Source organism: Lepisosteus platostomus, chromosome 10 (genome assembly GCF_059453375.1).
Source record: "Lepisosteus platostomus isolate fLepPlt1 chromosome 10, fLepPlt1.hap1, whole genome shotgun sequence".
NCBI classification, from domain to species: Eukaryota; Metazoa; Chordata; class Actinopteri; order Semionotiformes; family Lepisosteidae; genus Lepisosteus; species Lepisosteus platostomus.
In genome coordinates this window covers 1,899,825-1,920,506 of record NC_142620.1, presented here as the reverse complement: position 1 = coordinate 1,920,506, position 20,682 = coordinate 1,899,825, and the positions used below count along the sequence as shown (strand labels likewise).

General features: G+C 40.1%; 1 protein-coding gene across 1 annotated transcript; it reads left to right on the top strand.

The window, feature by feature from the left end:
- The first annotated feature begins 6 nt into the window (after nucleotides 1–6).
- On the top strand, nucleotides 7–20,655 carry LOC148653006 (serine palmitoyltransferase 2-like). The gene is made up of 12 exons (XM_088647420.1): nucleotides 7–270; nucleotides 3,399–3,593; nucleotides 4,459–4,613; nucleotides 4,792–4,940; nucleotides 5,245–5,369; nucleotides 6,405–6,498; nucleotides 6,763–6,868; nucleotides 7,201–7,420; nucleotides 7,667–7,793; nucleotides 15,761–15,896; nucleotides 15,982–16,111; nucleotides 18,847–20,655. Exons 1-12 carry the CDS (start codon nucleotides 121–123, stop codon nucleotides 18,964–18,966), a joined length of 1,707 nt encoding a protein of 568 aa, XP_088503546.1. The 5' UTR covers nucleotides 7–120; the 3' UTR covers nucleotides 18,967–20,655.
- The last annotated feature ends 27 nt before the right edge of the window (nucleotides 20,656–20,682 follow it).

The window sequence follows — 20,682 nt, the reverse complement described above, 5'->3', positions numbered from 1 at the left end:
GGGTGGCGAATAGTAGCGGGTTTCCCCCCTCCCGCGCGGCTCCCTGTCACAGCGCTCGTCTGCCGCGGCTCCGCGTCGCTCTCCCGTCCGTCACACGCACCGCTGTCCGTGCCCAGAAGGATGACCGAAGGCTCGGTGAACAAGCCGGCGAACGGGGAAGGCTGTCACCGCCCGGCCAACGGGGTTAAGCCGGGGAGGAACGGCTGCGTCCGGGGCCACTACGTCTACCAGCAGGCGCCGCCGCCCAAGCACGGCTACCCCGAGGACAAGGTGAGGCCCTGCCGGCTGGCGGAGGAGGGCACGGCCCGCACCTGCCGCCGCCGCCGCCGCCCCGGTGTCTCCGAGCGCGTCCCGGGCCGGCACCTCGGATAGGACACCCGAGCCGGGCCGCCCTCGGGTGGCCTGTGCCGGGGGCAGCCCGGTGCCAGGCTCGCCTCGCCTCGCCTCGCCCCGCCCCGGGGGGTGCCGCACCTCTCCCGGCCGGATCGGGCTCGGGTTCGGGCTGGCCCGGCGCGGACGTGTGGGACGGAGCCGTGTGAAGCGCTTCTGCGGCCCGGCGGGCAGTGGGTGTAGGCTCAGCCCAGGAGAGAAGGGCGTGCTGGGCTCTGCCTCTAGATTACGGGATTGTTTGTGTAACTCGCTCGCTTGGGACGGACTGACACCGTCCCCGCACGTCTCAAGGAAATCCTCTGGTGTTCCCGAACTTGACACCGGAAACTCGGCCAGGCTGTTTTCTTGGTTTTGTTGTGTTTTTTTTTTTTTGCTCTCCGTATGAGCATTTAACTCGGCATTGTTTACTAGGGATAACTATTTTGTTCACTTTTCCAATGTCAAGTTTGCTGTTAAAAAAAAAAAAACAACTTGGGTCAACTTGTGTTAAAGTTTACCCATCCGGAGAGAAAGAGACTGGCTTCATAGCAGAAATGAATCCCAAGTTATTGCCGGTTCTAAAACTTGTCTGATCTTTAAAATCCAAAAAGGGTGGGTGTAAAATGTATTGATATCTAGGTAAGTGGCTCAATTCTCTGTAGTTCTGACCACTTAAAAAAGTTTGAATTTTTACCTATTTTCCCTTGACGGAGACACTGTTAGGTTTGTTCTGTTAAATGGTGTTGATCATATTTGGCCTACAGCGGTGGTGTCTGAGGGTACAGAGTCCCGTTCGAAGTTTTTGGAAAGTGTAGCTTGAACAGTGCTTTGCTGTGGTCTTTTTTTTTTTTTTTTTTTTTTAGGGAAGAGTAGACTTGCTTCTGCTTATTCTGCAGAAACTTGAAAATGTAAGTGACTGCAGTCCAAGCGCAGGGAGTGCAGCCTGGCTGTGAGGAGTGCGGTGTGTTTTTCCCGGGAACTGGCAGTCCGGGAAACGGGATGCCTGCGGACTCCTCACGGGCTGGGCCTGCGCTGGGAGCTCTTCTGCTGCGGCTGCCCCAGCCCTGCATTCCTCACATCTGTTGAGCATCAGCTGGGGAAAAATTACAGGGAAAGAAACTGAACAGATGCAGAGTGAACACGCCCTTCAGGATCTCTCCCCCCCTGCTGTTGGCACTGTACTGTTCGTGACCAGCTGTGAAGCTGTTTCTTACAGCGCCCAGCTCTGCCCCAGCGCTACTCGGGTGGCGATGGAGGCCCGTTCCTGTGATATTCTGACTCTTAAGTACAGTGAAGGAAGCTTTGCAAATTTCCTTCCGTTAGCTGGCCGTGCCGCAGAAGTAAAACCTCCAATTACATTTTTTTTTTCTGTGGGGGGAACATATGTCAAAAGTCTAGGAGATTAAAAAAAAAAAGAATTTACATTGTTTAATAAAATGCCACTATGTATACATGCCTTTCATTAGCCTTACAGTGATTGAAATAAAGCAGAATAAAGCAGCAGTTCCTACTGGAGATTTCCTTGAAATGACTGTTCATACCAATGCCATTGCAGCTAGCCACTGGGGTATTTCTTACTGAGGCATGACTAGTCACATGTACTTGTTTAAGCAGCTGTTCTTTAATGTTGTTTAACTAGAAAAGTAGGACATCGAACTACAGGATTTTCTCTACTGAAAATCTACATCTCATGACTAACATTGTTGTACAGTGTCTTATGGTTTATGTTTGTAATACAGGTTTTTATCTGTCATTATAAAACTGCAGTGTTCTTTGTATCTGAAACAAAAGAGCAGGGGCCTGTCTGTTCTTCCCATGGCTAAGATTAAAAAATATTTTGCTGCTGACTTCTGGTGCTGTCAGTACTAAAAACATGGTTTTTAAAATGTTGAACCAAAGCTGTATTATGGGAGCTTTATTGCACAAAGCAATTGGTCATGCATGTTGTATTGAAGGATAGATATGAAGGGCTTAAAACTTTAATCGTGGTTCAATTTTTAACCCTGAAAAGCAAGTTTACTCACTTGGAATTACCTTGGGTGGAGCGGTGGCTCTGTGGCTCAGGATCTGCGACTGTGGCTGGAAGGTTGCTGGTTCGTATCCTGTGGCCGGCAGAGGAACCCTTCTCTGTTGGGCCCCTGAGCAAGGCACTTAACCCCAGCTGCTCCAGGGGTGCCTTATAAATGGCTGACCCTGCACTCTGACCCCAGGCTTCTTTCCCTGTCTGCGTGTCTCATGGAGAGCAAGCTGGGGTATGCGAAAAGACAAATTCCTAATGCAAGAAATTGTATATGGCCAATAAAGTGATCTTATCTTAAGTACCACTCTTAGGTCTAGAATAAATAAGTGTTGATTTTCCCCCCACCAACAGTTTCTTTAGGCTGGCTTGAAGGTGAATACACGCTGTCCTTGTAATTTGCCACTCTGGTAGATCCAGTTTTTGATTTAATCCAGAGCTAAGTGTACAGGACAAATGTGTGTCTGACCACTTTGTTTATGCTTACAGTGTGAGGTTTAAATCCGTCACATTTTCAAAGGTTAACCTTAATGTCTCTTGGCGTGACCCATTCCCCTCCTGTACTTTTCAAGCATTCTCGAGCTGTGTTTTAGTCTCCTTCTCCAAGCCTCACTGGTTTGTGTGGCAAAGTGGAGAGAACAATACGAGCTCTGTGCGTTGTGTACATAGTCTATTGAATGAAGGCCCTCAGGGCAGGCTTTTACCTGATTTAGCGAACAAAGAATCAGCTAACCTTCAGTAACACATTCAAATAAAAAGTGTTTCCCCTCCTTTCCTTCATTTGAAAAGTATATCTGCGGTGCTCCATGTTTGACAGAATTAACTTTTCCTGTTTTGGATCTTGAGCGATAATCCTATTCTCTGAAAATGACTTTAGTTGATTAAATTGTCACTTTATTGTATGAAATCACAGTTTGAATTTTAAATGTTCTAATGACACTGTCTTACAACGTCCCCAGAAATAACTTTTTTTTTCTAAAGTGGCTTTGTTCATTTTTCCAAATTTGATCAGGTTCATCACGTTGCGTGCAATGGGGGGCTGTACAAGAGGCCGTTCAATGAGTCGTTCGAAGAAACTCCGATGCTGGTTGCTGTTCTCACCTACATGGGTTATGGCATTCTCACGCTCTTCGGGTATCTGCGGGATTTTATGAGGGAATGGAAGATCGAGAAATGCCATATCGCCAGAGAAAGGGAGGAGCAAAAGGTAATTTATTCTTTGCCTTTAGCAAGCGGCTGTTGCGGTTTAAACTAGCGAAAAGAACTCGCTCGAGCTCGCAGGTGGAGCTCTGTGAGCTTGGGTTCGAGCTAGCGTAGGGTGGGGTTCGTCGGCCGGGCCTCTCTCTGCTCTGGGTGACACAGTGACCCCTGCTGGAGCTCACAGGCATGCGGGCTGGCAGTGAGGGACGGTCCAGTACCTCCAGCACAGGGAGCAGGCAGCTGAAGGTGTTAAGACAAATTGCTCAGGGGTGGGGTGGGGTTGGAGGAGTCCGCTTACACGTCCTCATTCTGTGCAGTCCCAGGGTTCAGAACTGTTCAAACACACGATTGTCTGGGTATGATAAACAGGAGGGTATATTAATAATTGGTGATACCTAAATTTTAAAAAAAATCTAGGTAAATGAGATTACATTAGAAAAAATTGCAAGAGAATAGCACATTTGCTTAGGGTATTAAGAAGCATGTTTACCAAAAAAGCTGCGGCTCAATATAATTCAACATTCTGGAAATGTCAGAATTTTAATCACTTTCCATATGAGGAGCATTTATCCACATTTTCATTTTGCAAGATTATGGGTAAGATCAAAAGGGATGTTGGAATGGAAGGAAACTTTAAAGAACAAGACATTCTCCTGTTGGTTAAACAGACTGGTCTGTGTTTAAAGTTGGAATGATCTATTTACAGTACGTACTAATGTACCACACCTCTTCAGTATGAGATGTTGAATATTACATCCATTGCTGTTAAGTTTCCATAAATAAAGAAATGCTGTTTTTTCTATAGTGTTTTTTTTTAAGAATGACAGTCACGTTATTTATAGTGTGTTGTCTATGGGTTTTTTTTTCTTTAGGACTTTGTTCCACTTTATCAGGACTTTGAAAACTTCTACACAAGAAACTTATACATGAGGATTCGTGACGGCTGGAACAGGCCCATATGCAGTGTTCCTGGGGCAGAGTTTGACCTTGTGGAGAGGGTGTCCCATGACTACAATTGGACATTTAAGTGAGTGATCTGTTTTTGTTCTATAAATGTAGAGGATATGTCCATGGACTTAGAGGAACCACCTTCACGTTTGTTTAGATTTTGGGAAAATACAGGCCAGAATACTATTATTTTTAGTTCTGAAGAAATGTGGTACAACTTACATTCGTTAATGGTATTTTTTTTGAACATTTTGCAGGTACACAGGAAAAGTTGTCAAAGGTGTAATTAACATGGGGTCTTACAATTATTTGGGATTTGCTGAAAATACTGGAATCTGCGCTGATGCCGCTGCAGAAATCTCTAAGAAATATGGAGCTGGAGTGGCCAGCACCAGGCAGGAGATGGGTGAGTCACCTGCAGGCAGGCGCTGCGCAGGCACAGGCCACCAGGAAGAACAGCCCCAGCAGGGAGCGTGGCAGAGCGACTGTGAGCTGGATCTGTCTGGTGCTTGGAGGGCGTCTTTATTGAGGTGTTAAGTTCGGTTCAGTTTTGGTGTTCTTGCGCCCACAAACCTGAGCCATCTGGAAAATCCTCCCTCCGTTTGTGCCCAGATGTTTTAAAAAAAATGCACAGCTGGCATTTTTGGTTGGGTGTAACGGCAAACACGAACGGTAAAAACGGCACTTGTGTTTTGTTTGTTTTTCCTCAGGTAATCTGGACAGTCACGAAAAGCTGGAGAAATTAGTGGCGAGGTTTCTGGGGGTCGAAGCTGCCATGGCCTTTGGCATGGGCTTTGCTACAAACTCAATGAACATCCCTGCTCTTGCTGGAAAGGTTTGGCGCCGCCTTGCTTGTAGACTTTGTAGGTGGTGTTTTTCTCGGGTTCTTTGTAGCTACATTTCTTGTGGCTCTTTAAAGCGGGATGTCATGTTTGTCTAAAATGTTTTTCACGCCCACTTTACATGCTGCACCTTTCTACACTCTGGAGAAAAGGTTTAAATGATTCCTAAATAAAGAAATGTCTCGAGATGAATACTATGTTAGAAGACTGTTCAAGGAACAGTTTGACTTACTAGCATCTCAATGCTTTTTTGTGCATAAAAGCAATTTTATTTTTAAGTAGTTGTAATAGAGTGAATGGTCTTGAGTAGTGGCTAGTTGAGGGGTAGCTCTTATTTCAGAACGGTCTGCAGCGCTGTCATTCACTGATACCTTCGTAGTCTTTATTACACAACTTCCTGTTTTGAAGCCGATGAATCCTTTTCTGTTTCCTCTCTGCAAAATGTGCCTGTGAAAGAGATCTCTCTAAGCTTGTCTTGGCAAAGGCACGGCTTGTTTTTGTGTCGGTTGGACTGTGGGGAAGGAAGACCGTTTCGCCTGAAAGTTTCCTGTGCTTATTTTTCTTCTGTTACTCATTACGTAATGTAATGAGGTCTCCTTTAAACGAGTCAAAATATGTTTAGTCCTGCCCTAATTTGTTCTGAAGGCATCTTTATAGTTTTGATAGTGTAAATTTTTCTGCATGTAGTTTATGCCTAGACACTCTGGAATCTCTGCTCTGAAGTGGCAGTCTTTATCCTGTGCCAGTCTGTGCACTTGTTTCTGCTCTGGGCTGCAGTTTCCCGACGGAATGCATGTACCTTCAAACTCCCCAGTTCAAAACGCACACAGCAGCTCAGTCGGTCAGGTACTGGCTCTTCTAAATTGGGGATCAGGTAGAGAACACAATCAATAAAGTAGGGTGCATAAATAAGCTCCAAAGCAACGCACATCTTCCATAGAGGAAATGGTGTGACATCTTCCAAACACTTTTAAGTCACCTCTTTATGTCAACAATGCACTTGCACTAACTCTGTTTCCTTCTGTTAGGGTTGCCTGATTCTGAGTGATGAGCTGAACCATGCGTCGCTGGTTCTGGGAGCCAGATTATCGGGTTCCACTATCCGAGTATTCAAACATAACAGTGAGTGGCATTGTGCTTTGACTTGAACACTTTATCGTTTGTTTAGGTCTTACCAGTAATAAGTTAATAACTAGACTAAATTAATGGGTTTAATCCAAAATGGAATTGAGTGAAATGAACACCAATGTTAGTCTTGGTTGTACGGTAAAGGTTTGTAATATTACAGTGTAGTTTTGGACAACACAAGAACTTGACTACAGCTTCTTTAAAAACTTACCAGAAAGAGAATAATGCCACTGCATTGTCTTAATTTTTTTTTTAAAGATATGCAAAGTTTGGAGAAACTTCTGAGGGATGCCATTGTTCATGGACAGCCCCGGACTCACAGACCGTGGAAGAAGATTCTAATTTTGGTTGAAGGAATTTACAGGTATTTTGTTCTGAAACCTTCCACCACCAAGTTGGCAGTTCTGTGCTTTAGGTTTCCATCTGGCGCCTGAACAGTAGTGAAGTATGTTTCCTGAAATGCAACATTGCCACAGTACCTGGTAAAAAAGGCAGTTCTTGAGCAAGAGGAATAATTCATGATCTGCTATCAAAGGCAGTTGGGCAGAAAGAGTGTTGATCTGAACTGGTGTAAGATTTTTTTTCAAAAACGCAAGTTTGTACTGTGCTGTTTAGTGTCTCCTGCATTTTGTTTTGGGTGAGAAGTTCCTGTAACTCTAACCTGGTTTGATGACGTGGACTGGATGTATTTTCCAGCATGGAAGGCTCCATTGTGCGCTTGCCAGAGGTGATTGCTCTGAAGAAGAAGTACAAGGCCTACCTGTATCTTGACGAGGCCCACAGTATTGGAGCACTGGGACCTTCAGGAAGAGGCGTGGTGGAATATTTTGGATTGGACCCTACAGATGTTGACATCATGATGGGAACTTTCACAAAGAGTTTCGGGGCAGCGGGAGGATACATTGGTGGAAGAAAGGTAAATGCAAACCCGTGTCTGTGAAAGCTGCCTTGAGTGGGAGGCTGTGTTGTCTGTCTGCGGGAAATACTGTCAGAAATGTTGGCTCTTATAATTTAGTTAAGATGAGCTGTAATAAGCTACAGCCTCACTTTCTTGCTGGCACAGACGTGTCCTTTTGCCAGGGCCTGGTTTGAAATCGAGACCCTCACTGAAGAAGCGTGGAGGTTGCTGGAAGGCCAATGTTGTGTGTTGGTTTCTCCCCAGGAGCTCATAGACTATCTCCGCACGCATTCTCACAGCGCGGTGTATGCCACGTCGATGTCTCCGCCCGTGGTTGAGCAGATCATCACTTCCATGAAGTGCATAATGGGAGAAGATGGAACTAAGATCGGTAGGTTTGGAAACGCACTTTACGTAGGGGGGGTTAGTCTCCAGAATCATTTTAACAAACACAGTAACTTGTAAATTTGTAGGTTGCTGACAGCAGCATTTGGGCCTGGTCTGCACTGAGACAGGAGATCTCCAGGGAAGACCATGTAGCTGCTGTAGGTAGAGATGGGAAAGGCATGAGCTCCAGGGGTACCTCTGGACCTGAATGATCAAACCAGTGTTCTAGGGAGGTGATGGGGAGTGCTGTGCTGTAGGAGTTGCTGTTCTTTGCAAGGGAAATTAAACTTGAGGCAGTTCACAAGTTCCGTGAAAGAGAAGGTGTGTTTACCTAAGTGGCCTAGCTAACTTCACGCTGGACTCATACAATGTTGCCTCCCTAAAGTTACTCTTCTATCAAAGCCTGAAGCAGTTTCCTCTGCTATGTAGTGGGGCTGCTGGTACGTCATGTCTGTCCCATGTCAACCAGGTGGACGCTGTGCTTCTTTGGTGGAAGAAGTGTGTCTTCTTCTATGCGTAAAGCATTTTGTAACATCCCTGAGATGAAAAGCTCTATAGAGATGCTATTAACTTACTAACCCATCTTTAAATGTGTGAAAAATAATTGTTTTCTGTTGTATGTTTAGTCTATACTGGGGGAAAAAAATGCAAATAACACTCATAAGTGGGGAAAGCACATTTTGTCATCAGCCCACCTTATAAGGAATGTGACAGCAGAGAAAGCGGTCGTTCTGGCCATCGAGCTCATGTGGCTGCCGATTGAAGTCCAAGGCAGTCTTTTAACGTATAATGCTAGTCGGCCGCCAGGGGGCACCAAAGACTCAGGAATGTTTAATGTCCTCTTTAATAAATGAGGATTCCAGTTAAGCAACTGTTACTGACACGAAGGTTGTGACGTTTATAAGTGCTTTGTGAAGACTTTTTGCGAGAGGATTTTTTTTAGATTGACTGTCGTTTTAAAGACTATGGTTTTGGCCTTACCTGTGTGGTACTCATAAATTTGCTGTCCATAAATATACACCTGTCTGTCAAGTATTTTCCTTTTCACCTTTGTAAGTACACATGCCATAGTTAAATGGGTGATTTTATTTGTAAAGAGCATTGTTAACATTAAACTTGGCATTGTATAAACTAATTCATTTTTAGAAATAGTGGGGGAAATATAATCATAATGACTGCAGTTGAAGTTAAATTCAACATCATAGTATTACACAACCCATGTTCCATATTTTGAACAGTTTGTAAAATCAGTTTTCCTAAAGTGGAGATCTTTTTCTGATACCGAAAGTCAAGAGACTTCTTGGTATACAACTGCTACCAGCAGCGTCATTCTTTCCTTACAGTAATACAGGCTATATAAACAAGTAACTCATTGTTCTCCTTCATAAACTGATCCTAATCAGGCAGTCATCATTTTTAAGATGTTGATAAGCTGTTTTTAATGCTATTTTTTTGTCCTGGCATGAATCTGAAATAATGCATTCTTGCATCAAGAAGTCGAGTTGTAAATTCCCGCTGTTTTTTTAACTGTTGTTGGATACAAGTGAAGAACCTTGTCTTCATAACAAAAGCAGATTCGAACCCTACACCCAAATAAGAATTTGTAGTCCCCATGCATGCTCCAGATTCTGTAACAGAAGGGCTGCTCCTACAGAAGAATAATCACAAATTTATTAAATGTAAAAAAATATAATTAGTAGTACAACAGTGTAGAGCTGGGTGAAATATTAAGCAGAAAGTTTAAACCTCTACAATGTGTTCTCAACTACCAGAAACACAAATATAATCTTTTCTTCGTTGAGACTCCTTTAATGTTTTGCTGCTCTAGCAATCACTGTTGGCAAGACCACGAAAACACAATCGCCCCAATCTACCCACCTTGTGTTAAACACACGAGATGCGGCTCCCCAGAACTGAGACTAAAACTGCCCTGACCCACTCCATTCTGTAATAAAGGAAGTTGTTCCTACTGAACTCTACTGAAACAGGAATTACGAGGCTCATTTTCTGTAACAAATCTTTTCCTGTTTATTGCAAACTCTTTCAGGAATATGAAACAAGCTGTGGTTGTTACCAAATGGCAGTGTTAGCACCACTTCACTTCTTCCATACGGAGTATGAAATGGATACCATGTAGTTTCTGCGTGCAAACCTTTCTACATTCACTATGCATTGGTTTTTGGGACTTTGCCCAAGTTTTCAAACAGTGGCATTTTTTTTTTGTTATTGACACTAGCGTATTAGTGTAAAAGCCAGCTATTGTGAGTAACATTGACTGCCTGTTTAAAAACCTAACAGGATTAACTGTATGCTGGAGTGAACAACATTTGTGTTTTGTAAGTGTGAATGTATTTGCTTTTTTATTGTTGTGAACAAAAGTGTGATTGTGTTTTGCTTAATGAAGTGCCAGTTACATTTTAAATTAAGACTGAGATGCTGGGAAAGCTGTCATCTGATGAAAGATACTACAGCACTTCAGCAGTACTAGGTATCGGACTAAACTTTGGGAAACTGTGGAAAACAAATAGAAATCCATTTGTGAAAAGTGGATTTCCTGATTTTCTGGGGGCCCTGGCACCTCTTCAGGTGTCTGTGGTAACGCCAAGAGCATTTAAAGGTTGTAAATATGATCGCTTTTCATTTAATGTTGTAAATTAATGTAAGTATTCTGGTCTTTCAAAATATTTTTCCATTCATGAGATGTTTTTTCTACTTAAATGTCCATTGAAAATTATGCAGTTGGGTTTTGTGTGCCTGAAGGGGTGTTGTATAATGCTTTATGAAAATAAATAGTGTAAATCACAGTATACAGCTGCAGAAGCTACATACCACTTTTTCCCCAAAAAATGGTATTTAGTAGTGGAAGGAGACTGTTTAGTCCCTCTTACTGGTTTGGTTGTTGGTGTTTAATGCCTGATGTGCATTCAGAGATTTCTTGATTTAGAGAAGGCATGGTAATTAGCTAAGACAATGCCAAATTGTTTTGTTTTTTTTTCGGGCTTTCATCCAAGGCTTTCCTGTGCTAGGCTTTACAATATCAAAACAAATAGTTCTCGTTGTCTTGGGGGGTTGATTTCAACCATTCTAACATGCGAGACATTATCCTGAAATAGAATGAGTGTGGGGCATTTGTCATGCACCCCAAGGAGAAAACACCTCAAGGACCAGACAGTTGTGTATTGCAGGAAATGAACCTGAAGTGTGTGTGGGTGGTATGAGCAAATGTGGAGAAAATGTTAGTGAAGAAACCGCTTTGGAACCAGGAAGAAAATCATTTGACTTGGTTTGTTTAAATAGCAGTTCATTCATCTTCCAAATCAAGCCATTTAAGGTTCTGAGCACATAGTGAACAGTCAAATGTATGTGGTGCAGCCATGTTGTATCCTCTCACAGTAAATATTTTAAATACTCCATGGATCTCTTGTTCTGACTGAACTGCAGTCAAACAGGATCTCTGTAGCATCATCAGCTTTGTTAGCATGTATATTTTTACTGACAACAGATGTGGGGGAATATGGTTTAAGTCAGATGGACGTAGTCAGGAAAATTTAAGTTAGTTCTAGGATCAAGAATGGTAAACCATAAAACCTTAATCCTGGCAGTGTTTCAAACCAGAGCAGCTAGAGCAAGATATTAGAAGAATATTTCTTCTGCTGTTAATGTTATTTCCTAAACTACGAAACTAAAAATGGTTGGTGTTTATCTGGGTAATGGGCAAACACAGATGATTAACGCAGGTTTTCCTTTAAATGTTATAAAAATGTCTAACATTCCTTAGACCATAAAGGTGTGAAGGAAGCTTAAGTCATTTGGTTAAGTGTACTTGCTCATGTCCTTCATCACAGCATTGAATTAGATTTCACCTTGTGTACTCAACACAGATTTTACAAATAGTACCCATTCGTCTTTGTCTTCAATGTTGACATTCTCAGGGTTTCTAGTGTTACTACATGCGTTTTAGGTGTTAAACTGTGTTTTTGTACTTCAGTTTCCCCTTGGTTTCGTTAACCTCTAGCATACGGGCATTCTTCTTAAATGTGAGATCTGAGTGGCTGCCGGACCTGCTGTACCAGAGTGATCTACTGCCTGCCTAAGCTGTCCTAACAGCTGGAGGTCTGCTAAACACATCTGTCTGTGGTATTTTCACTATGATTCTGGCAGTGATAATGCACTTAGTCTGAATAAAACAGAACTATCTATACTTTGGTGGAAGTTAATGAAATACAGTATGCTTTTAATAGGAAAGAATTTGAAAAGTGAAGGATTTCTTAATTTTATTTTTGCTCTTCTAAGTTTTAAAAGTATATACCACAGTTGTCATATTTACGTTTTGCTATTCTGCATATTAGAATCTATTGAAAAAGAATCTCTTTTGGATCCCTGCCTAACTACTATGAGCTAACAATCTAAGATCTGGTTTAGCAGATTTTTAACTGCAGTGGGCTTTCTTTTGAAGCTTTATGTACTCTGAGAAAATACAAATGTTTTCTTCTGTGATAGTGATGGGCAGAAGTTTAAAGTGTAATAAACAAAACATAATAAAGTACTATTTGTTTTTGTTGAATGAAGACCATGCCATTAAAAAAAACACGGCTGCAGAAAACTAGCTTCAAGTACTTCCAATGTATTGCATTTTTTTGTTGTTGTTCGTAAAGAAACGTATACATTCTGCTTTTCTGTGCAGAAATGCGTCAGAAACATCCAAGGGGGGGAAAATATCTAAAAAAACGAAGAGTAGTTAGACGATTAATTTCAGCAGCATGACTGCCACTTGATTTCCTGTGCAGGGCACAAGAAGTTGTACAGACAGGCTGATACCATGTGTAGGCATTCCTACCCCCTCCTCAGAAGCTGAAAAATAGGCACGGGCATTTGTAATTATCTCTCGCTAGATGAAAAGGAAGTCAGGAGAAACTCATTTGAAAGGGATATGGCCTCTACATCTGGAAACTCTTTAAGCCCTTTTCACTTTACATCTCAAGTTTGTGTCTGGAATGAGTTAAGAATGTGTATTGTGAAACTAGTTGTTGAAAGTGCACCCCAGAAAGATTTACTTTGGAGAGCACCCTTTCCCAAGAAGAACATGCATGTTGACTGAGGAGTCTGAAGTTTGAGTACAATTTTCTTTAAAATTTTATTGCTTTCATATGCATGTTATTATTTAATACATTTGTTCGTCTAGCAGTTTATGAAGCTGATCAGCACTTGGATTGAAAAGCTATTTGGTAATGGCTCTCAAAAGATTTGAATTTTGCACATCAATAAATCTTTTGTATTACTTGTCAGAGAGAAACTCAGGTCTTCATATTCAAACATATTGATACGTAGTTAAGTATCACACCACCTTTTTCTTGTCTTGCCTCTGTTGAATTAAAGCTTTCTTAAGATTTTTTTTACTTCATTATCTTTAATCCATGCATGGCTTTTTGTAGCAGATGATTTATATTCCTCCTTTATTTGAGTGCTTTAGATCATTCATGTCAGACAAGAATTTTAGAGTATATGAAAAGTAAAGCCATCATAAAACAATGATGGATGCATTTATATTAAGTTATTTTACAAATCTAGAGTGAGATAAGACTGGGGGTTGTTACTGGCCAGACCTGGTTTCACTAGCTCACCGGGGGCTGCTCAGAAGTGAAATGAGGCGTTTAGGATTACAGAGAGCTGGTGTCATTTTCAGCCACCGAAGGGATGACCTGGGCACGACTTTTGGAATAGAGTGTCTGTCAGTAGCTAGTTTTCATGAGGATCGTGAAAAGATTAAGGATTTCACAGCCAGTCGCTTTTCTTAAAATGGATCAGATAACTGATACTTCAGCTCATCAGCAATTGCATTTCGGTTTCATTTCATGCAATAGAGGAACATCTTGCTTTCTTTTACTCTCGTTTCAGTAGCTGTAAGAACACGGTATAATGGGCTACCCGATTTTTTTTTTTTATACCTCGGTGCTCAGAATGATTTAATACCTACATGCAGGTATCCGTCCCATTCAGTGCCAGATGGGCTGAATGGCCTCCTCTTGTTTGTAACGTTTTATATCCTGATTGCTGTTTGCTATGACTGAAAACCTGCTTTATTATTCCAAAGTCTACAATCCATTTTCTATAGCATTCGGCCAAAATAGCATGTTCAAATGTCTGAAAAACAAAAGGATATACATTTTCAAGGAAAAGCTCATTTCTTTGCGCATGCGGGGGATGATTGATGAAGGAGCGTCTTGACATTTACATCAACGTCGCATCGCTTACATGGGTACAGGGATTCTGAAATGTTGTAGTTTTAAAGAAGAGAAAACTATGACTGAAATATTGCCAGAACAAGAATAGTTGTTTTTATTTTTAACTGTTTTCTAATTTTATTCTGTAAAAGACATGATTATTTTGGTGCATCCAAAACGGATGGAGTTGAGTGTGTTTGATATTATTTTTATCGTGTTCCTGTAGTGTCTTGTACTGTAACTGTGCACACAACTCTTGCAGAAGGGAATCTTGAAACTGGAATCATGTAAGCTTGAAAAGAATTCCAAGTACAATGCTATTGCATGTTTGAAATTGTTGCAGTAAATGCTGAACTTGTAAGGTAGGTGTACAAACTAGGATTTTCTGGTTTTAAAAAACGATCGGCAGTCAGACGTGACTCCCTTTGTCAACATATTGTAGCTATTTTGATACTTAAAGCTGGCCTGAACTTGGTTAAGCAGTTACACTTGCCAGACCATAATGTGAGGATTTGTGCCAGTGGTTGTTAGTGTTTCTGAAATGGGATACAAAATGAGTGCTGCTCAGATCACTATTGGTATCTTTTCATCAGCTAACTTGGTCTTAGTTGCATTTAATTGCTTGAGCATGTGAAGGTCTTGTGAAAGACCAGTTGATGACGGCTGTATTCCGAAGTCAGGGAAAAACAGTAGCAGTACAGGGGTCCTGTGTTTTGAGGCTCAGTTCAAAGCTATGTGAAGACCACTGGTGACCTCTTTGTAATGTGGGTAGAATGATAGATGAGTAGCCTGAGTAATGAGAGCAATAAGACAAGTATGGCCACATGCCAAAAGGGGATTAATCTAAAAGAAATTAAGTCAAGTTGAAGTAGAGACAAATGTATTTAGAAAAAAATTCTGAAATTTGAAAAATGAAGGCTTCAACATTGTTGATCATTCTTCAACTGAAGAATGTTAGGTGTAAAAGCGACATTGTAGGAATAATGAAATGTTTCACGATCTGATTGCACATATGAAAAAGGTTTATGGTATAAGAATTCCTACAAGTAGGTTATATAAATCATTCTTCATCTTGGGATGTACATGTTCTATTGCTGATTTTCTAGCCAGTATCGCTCACAATACCAGTGCATCTGACTGATCCAAGGAACCTTACTTTGGTCCTATATGTTCTCTTGTAGCTTATGTCTTTCCTCTGTTATCTGTTATTTACTCTTTCTGGAACTGAGATTTGTCTCACTTCTACTGTGAATTAGTCACTAACAGTGATTGTCCGTGGTCAGGTGAACATTGTACACATACGTGATAAGATTAATCGCTATGATGAGTTGGAAAGGCAGGCGCTGTGTATTATTGTTGCTTAAACTATTTGAAATATTTTACAATTAGGTCACTTAATCCAATATTGAAAGAAAGTTTATTAACGGCTGTAGGTGAGAAGCTGTGAATGAGATAGAACTCCACAGAGCAGAAGTTAATCGGTGAGAAGCCAGTGGGTGGCATGCATACCATTGTACTGCATATTGACATTTGGACATTTGGGAGGTGAATCAGAGTAAGCAGAGGGGAAGACTTATCCTTATCAGATGTGTTTTTCACCACAGTTCTCATACCAAAAATGGGACCGAGTTGTGACTTTCGGCCCAAATGAGCACCTAGAAAACTTGCACGGTCTTTGAAAGAAATGGGGACTTCATTGGTATTTAGGAAGTAGGAACAAGTATGCAAATCTGTTGTTGTTGTTTTTCAGGCTTGGAACGTGTTCAGCAGCTTGCAGAAAACACTAGATACTTTCGGAGAAAACTAAAGGAGATGGGATTCATTATATACGGAAATGATGACTCGCCCGTAGTGCCCATGATGCTCTATATGCCTGCAAAAATTGGGTAAGTTGGAAATTCTTCAAACCCCTGAGTTCACATTGTTGCAGTAATTGACATCTAATTCTAATTTATTCGCTTTTAATTTTAGCGCATTCGGAAGAGAAATGCTGAAGAGAAACATTGGAGTGGTTGTCGTTGGCTTTCCAGCCACACCAATCATTGAATCCAGGGCCAGATTTTGTGTATCTGCTGCTCACACCAAAGAAATGCTCGATACAGTAAGTTTTTCATATTGTCTTTTTAAAAACTCCTGTTACTCAAAACATTTTTCTTCTGCTTTCATTTAGTGATGTTCTTCAAAGTGTAGGTTGAATCCATTTGCCTTGTCTGACCCTTCATGATCTTCAGCAAAGTCATCAATATGTATATTTTAGTACTTAATTACTTCCCTGTTCTAAAGTGGATGTTAATGTCCATAAGTGGAGAACCGTGCTGTTTGTCTTCATAACAGATATTGGCACTTGTACCTGAAATACCGTGAGTTATCCACAAGCCACATTCAGTTATCGAAACGCTGGTTTCTACTATATATCCTCTTAAGTTTGGCCTACAAGCACTGTTTCTTGTACAGTTTTAAAACGTATCATGTTCTGTGAGCTATAAATCGCACAGGATCAAGATACTCCCATGCATTTTTGTCACGTTTACCGTTTTTACTTTCAGACAAAACGGTCAAGGTGTGGATGTTTTAATTGCTGCAGGATTAGTTTCAAGTTCAATGCATTTATTTTTTGTGATGTGAATTTGTTGGTTTTCCTTCTCCATTGAGCATTAGATTTCAGGATTGTCCTGACAACTTTATTGCTCTTTGACTGGAGGCTGGGGCTCCTCTTCTATTAAGATCATAGTAACCAATTTCTAATATTAATCCAAAAATTAAAGTTTATTGAACTGCATTATTTAGTCTGGTGGCATAGTTGTCTTTGGAAAGAATGACACAGGAATCGGGAAGTGTCGCCTTTTCTGAGTAGAGCTGTTTCTCTATTGCATTAAGACGGGATTCTTTTAGTCCTTTTCATTGTGATGATTCACATTATTTAGAAAGAGCCTTCTGTTTTAATAGATGAGTAAAATTATTCTTTCTTACTTAATGCTTCATTATGAGCACTTTCTCCTGGGTGAAATAGCAGCAAGTGAGGTTTTGTGCATCACTGACTTTCATCTAGTGTTTATGCCATACTGAATGACTTTGCTGAAAGATGAAAAGTTGAAAGACCGTCAACACAGCTGATGGACGAGAAAATTTATTTGGATTTTTGCAGTTGGGTTGTGTAGTTCATGGGACAAAGTATACTAATTGTACCAGTGCAGAATTTAAAAGGTTTATTAAATGCAGCAATGTAACACAGAATATCGGTGTTAAACCTCTGAATGCGAGTTGTATTGGAAGATTGTCAATGAATTTTTAGCTTGCACAATGGGTTTGCTTCTTTCAAGCCAGGAGCTGGAGAGTTCTGTGTAACTGAGACTTCCATGTTTGACCCTGTTGGCACAAGATCAAAGAATATGTAACCTGCCTCCCTATGGACTAGAGATTTAGTTGTGCTGAAAAGTATATTACACTTTTCATAAAGACCTGCACAAGAATAAAATTGCTTTTGTTGTGCAACCCGTCATTTGAACCTTTTTTTTAAATAACTTATTTCAAATACAAGTTCATGAAACGGTTAACATTTTATTTATGTCCAAAAGTCCAAATTGCTTCCACATGGGTTTCAGTAATGCAGTGTAAAAAGGTATCCTCTGCTGCTCAGATACAATAGTTTCTCTTGGCTGTAGTTTTCCTTCACACTGCATGAAATTCATTTGTTCCATGGCTTCTTTAAAAACCATCAGTCATGTAAAACCTTAATTAAAAGATCTTTAACTGCACTGAGCAAAAACGAAGTAAAATATATTGGATCTGTATTTGGAGGAATGTTGGCAAAGATTAATTTCCCTTTTCAGTTACATGATTATAAAAGTTTATAAAAGAAAAGGCTTTTGCTTGTTTTGATACGCTGTGCAGAAGTGTTCCAACATTCTGTAATTTGGTTTGTATTGAATCAGTTAAGGAATGCATTGCTGTGGTGTTTGTTTTCTGATTAGCTTTGGTTTAATGTCCCATGTTCTGTATGTTCATCTGGCTAATTATTAACCATATTACTGCTGTTAGAATTTGCATTAAAGGTGCTGCAACATACAAGTGCTTCCTCGGTTACCAGATTTGGCTTTCTCATCATGGTGGTCTTAGTAGTGTCGTCCAAAAGTCTTAGCCCACCTTTATTATTTATTAATTAATAAATACTATTCATTATTTCTTTACAAAGCCTAGTGTGTACTTCTTGCAATATAATTCATCCTACCCAGAAATACTTGTGTAGTACGCTTTGTGTGAAGCTAGTTTCACATGAGGGATTGTTGTTTGCTACAGCTGGATAGGAATAAAAAAGAGTTTGCTGTATATTGCATAAAGAGGAGATTTAGTGGAGCTCAGGAATTATACTGCCATTCACTAGTGTGCATCACTGAATGTCCTCTGATGGTCTTGGCTTATTAACTATATTCTTCTTGGGTGAGGACCTTGCATCTTTTCTCAGCACTGGTCTGGTTTTCATCCGATTATTCAGGGCAACGCTCAGCAAGACATAGTTTCCTTCCTCTCTTGATCTGGTCCTGTATTCTTGTTCTGTGGCTGTTTGCTCAATGCTTACCACCCTTTCAGCATTTCCTTAACATATGTGTAGCATCTGTGATGTTAATTATGCCAAATCAAATGGGTAAAACTATGGCAAACTTTAATGATGCGCATAATGACTTGGATTAGACTCGTCTCCCTTTTATTTATATTGTCATTTGAAACAACCTTTCTTCTTTAAGTCAGCTATACACTGATTGTAATATATTGTATTAATTGTGTTCTCATTATTTTATTGTAACAACTACACCCAAATTGCAATATGTTTGCTTTCAGGCTTTAAATGTGATCAGCGAAGTAGGAGATCTACTGCAACTGAAGTATTCCCGGCACAGACCAGTCCCTTTATTGGATCGACCCTTTGATGAGACCACATATGAAGAAAACGAAGACTGATTGTTTTCCATGTTAACCAAATGTGCACTGCAAGTCTGAGGCATTCAGTGAAAAGTCACAGAACCACTTAGTATACACTTTTTAAAATTATTTTAATACATTGAGCTAATGATGGCAGAGCAGTGTAAAAAATGAAAAAGGTTTTATCTTTTTCATTTCAAGTGTAATTTTGTTCTTAACTTATTATGGCATTTGTGTTTGAAATCTTTTTTTTTAAGGCTCTGCAAACACCGAGATTGGTCAGTCTGTCTTCAGCTTGTGCGTCTATATGTTCCAAATCTGTTAAGCTTATCGCCTGCAGTTTTCTGTGCAATATAAACATTTTCGAACCTCTTTGATGGATAAATTTTTAAAAAAGCTGTTTTTGTAAATGTTTATTAGAAATGTTTGCTGTAGACCAGGGCTGTCCAGTTTTGGCCTTGGACCATTTGTTACTACCCACATTATTTTTCTGCCATGAAATTCAGATGTATATAAAACTTTTTCACAATCAGTGCAATTTTTTCATCAACTGAAATGTTGTTACCTCTGTATTTAAAGTTCATGCTGTGTTTAAACATCTTCCGTAAATTCAAATTCTAAGGTGTGGATAATTTTGGGTAGAAATAGTATCCAATTTTACCAAAAAAACAACTATTTTTTCCCAGGAGCAGTTAAAAAAGCAACATTTGATGCCATCAAGATGCAAGTCCACTGCGAAACTTGCACATACAGTAAATCTACGTCCAAAAACTAGGAAAAAAAAAACTTTAAAAATTATTTAATTAAAAAGGATATATTTTGTAAATTCCAGAAAGATGAGCATTTAATCAGATGTATATTCCAGAAGAAGAAAAATTAAACCTAATCTTGCTGTTTAGTTCTGTAGTTTACTTTGATTCCAGAAGTGGCGTTTCATTGTCTTGCTTCTGTCTTTATATTGCCATTTTGTTGATGCAGTACTTGCACTCCTAGAACCTCTAACTTGTTGCATTTTTGTTTTTGGCATTAAGAACGTTGCATAATTCCTCTTCCAAACCTGTAAAAACAAATGTAAAAGGGTGTCTGAGGCGCACATTCCTGTGCATGTGTTTTGCTTTGGTAAGAAAATATGCATCTTTTATGTACAGATTCATTTATTTATTGTTTTGTTTTTATTCCAACAATTTAAATATTTCACACTGATGGCAGCTCCAGAAACCTTTAATGGCATGCCTGTTTAAAGACTGCATGCAGTCTAGTGCAAGTACTACTGACAGGTGTTTTTTCATTTGTTTTGTGTAAAAATGCATGGATGACGTAGTCACTGAAGCTGCTATTTTGCTGTAAAAGGTGCTGAATAACACAGACTATACTCCACTGTTTGTGGTTTGTCTGTCTTAAAATCAGGAGTCATTCCATATTTAGCTTTTTAATTTCCAGTTCTAACTATGAATTAGCATTTGGCCCCTTTTCTTCACCGTGGTACAAACATTTGTCAATGTGTCAAACATCTGTTTGCCCATGGTTTTCTTCTCGTCTGTTTCTTATTTTTACTTCCTGAAAGTGAAATGTCCAGCTAGAAATCAAATGATTCTTATTAAAAAAAACTCACGGGTAACTCTGACCATCAAAGCAAAACAAATTGAAAGTGCAAAAGCTTGATATAGTTATTGCATTAACAATGTAAGGATATACCCAACTTAAATAAAGAAAACTACAAAAAGTAAAGCTGTTGAATGGTCTTAATTTAACAAT

Bases quoted from the DNA above. Each gene is read 5' to 3' on its own strand.
- LOC148653006 (XM_088647420.1), top strand. From the start codon at position 121: ATGACCGAAGGCTCGGTGAACAAGCCGGCGAACGGGGAAGGCTGTCAC. The intron at 6,869-7,200 runs GTATTTTGTTCT...TGTATTTTCCAG, and splicing joins TTGGTTGAAGGAATTTACAG to CATGGAAGGCTCCATTGTGC. The intron at 16,112-18,846 runs GTAAGTTTTTCA...GTTTGCTTTCAG, and splicing joins CCAAAGAAATGCTCGATACA to GCTTTAAATGTGATCAGCGA.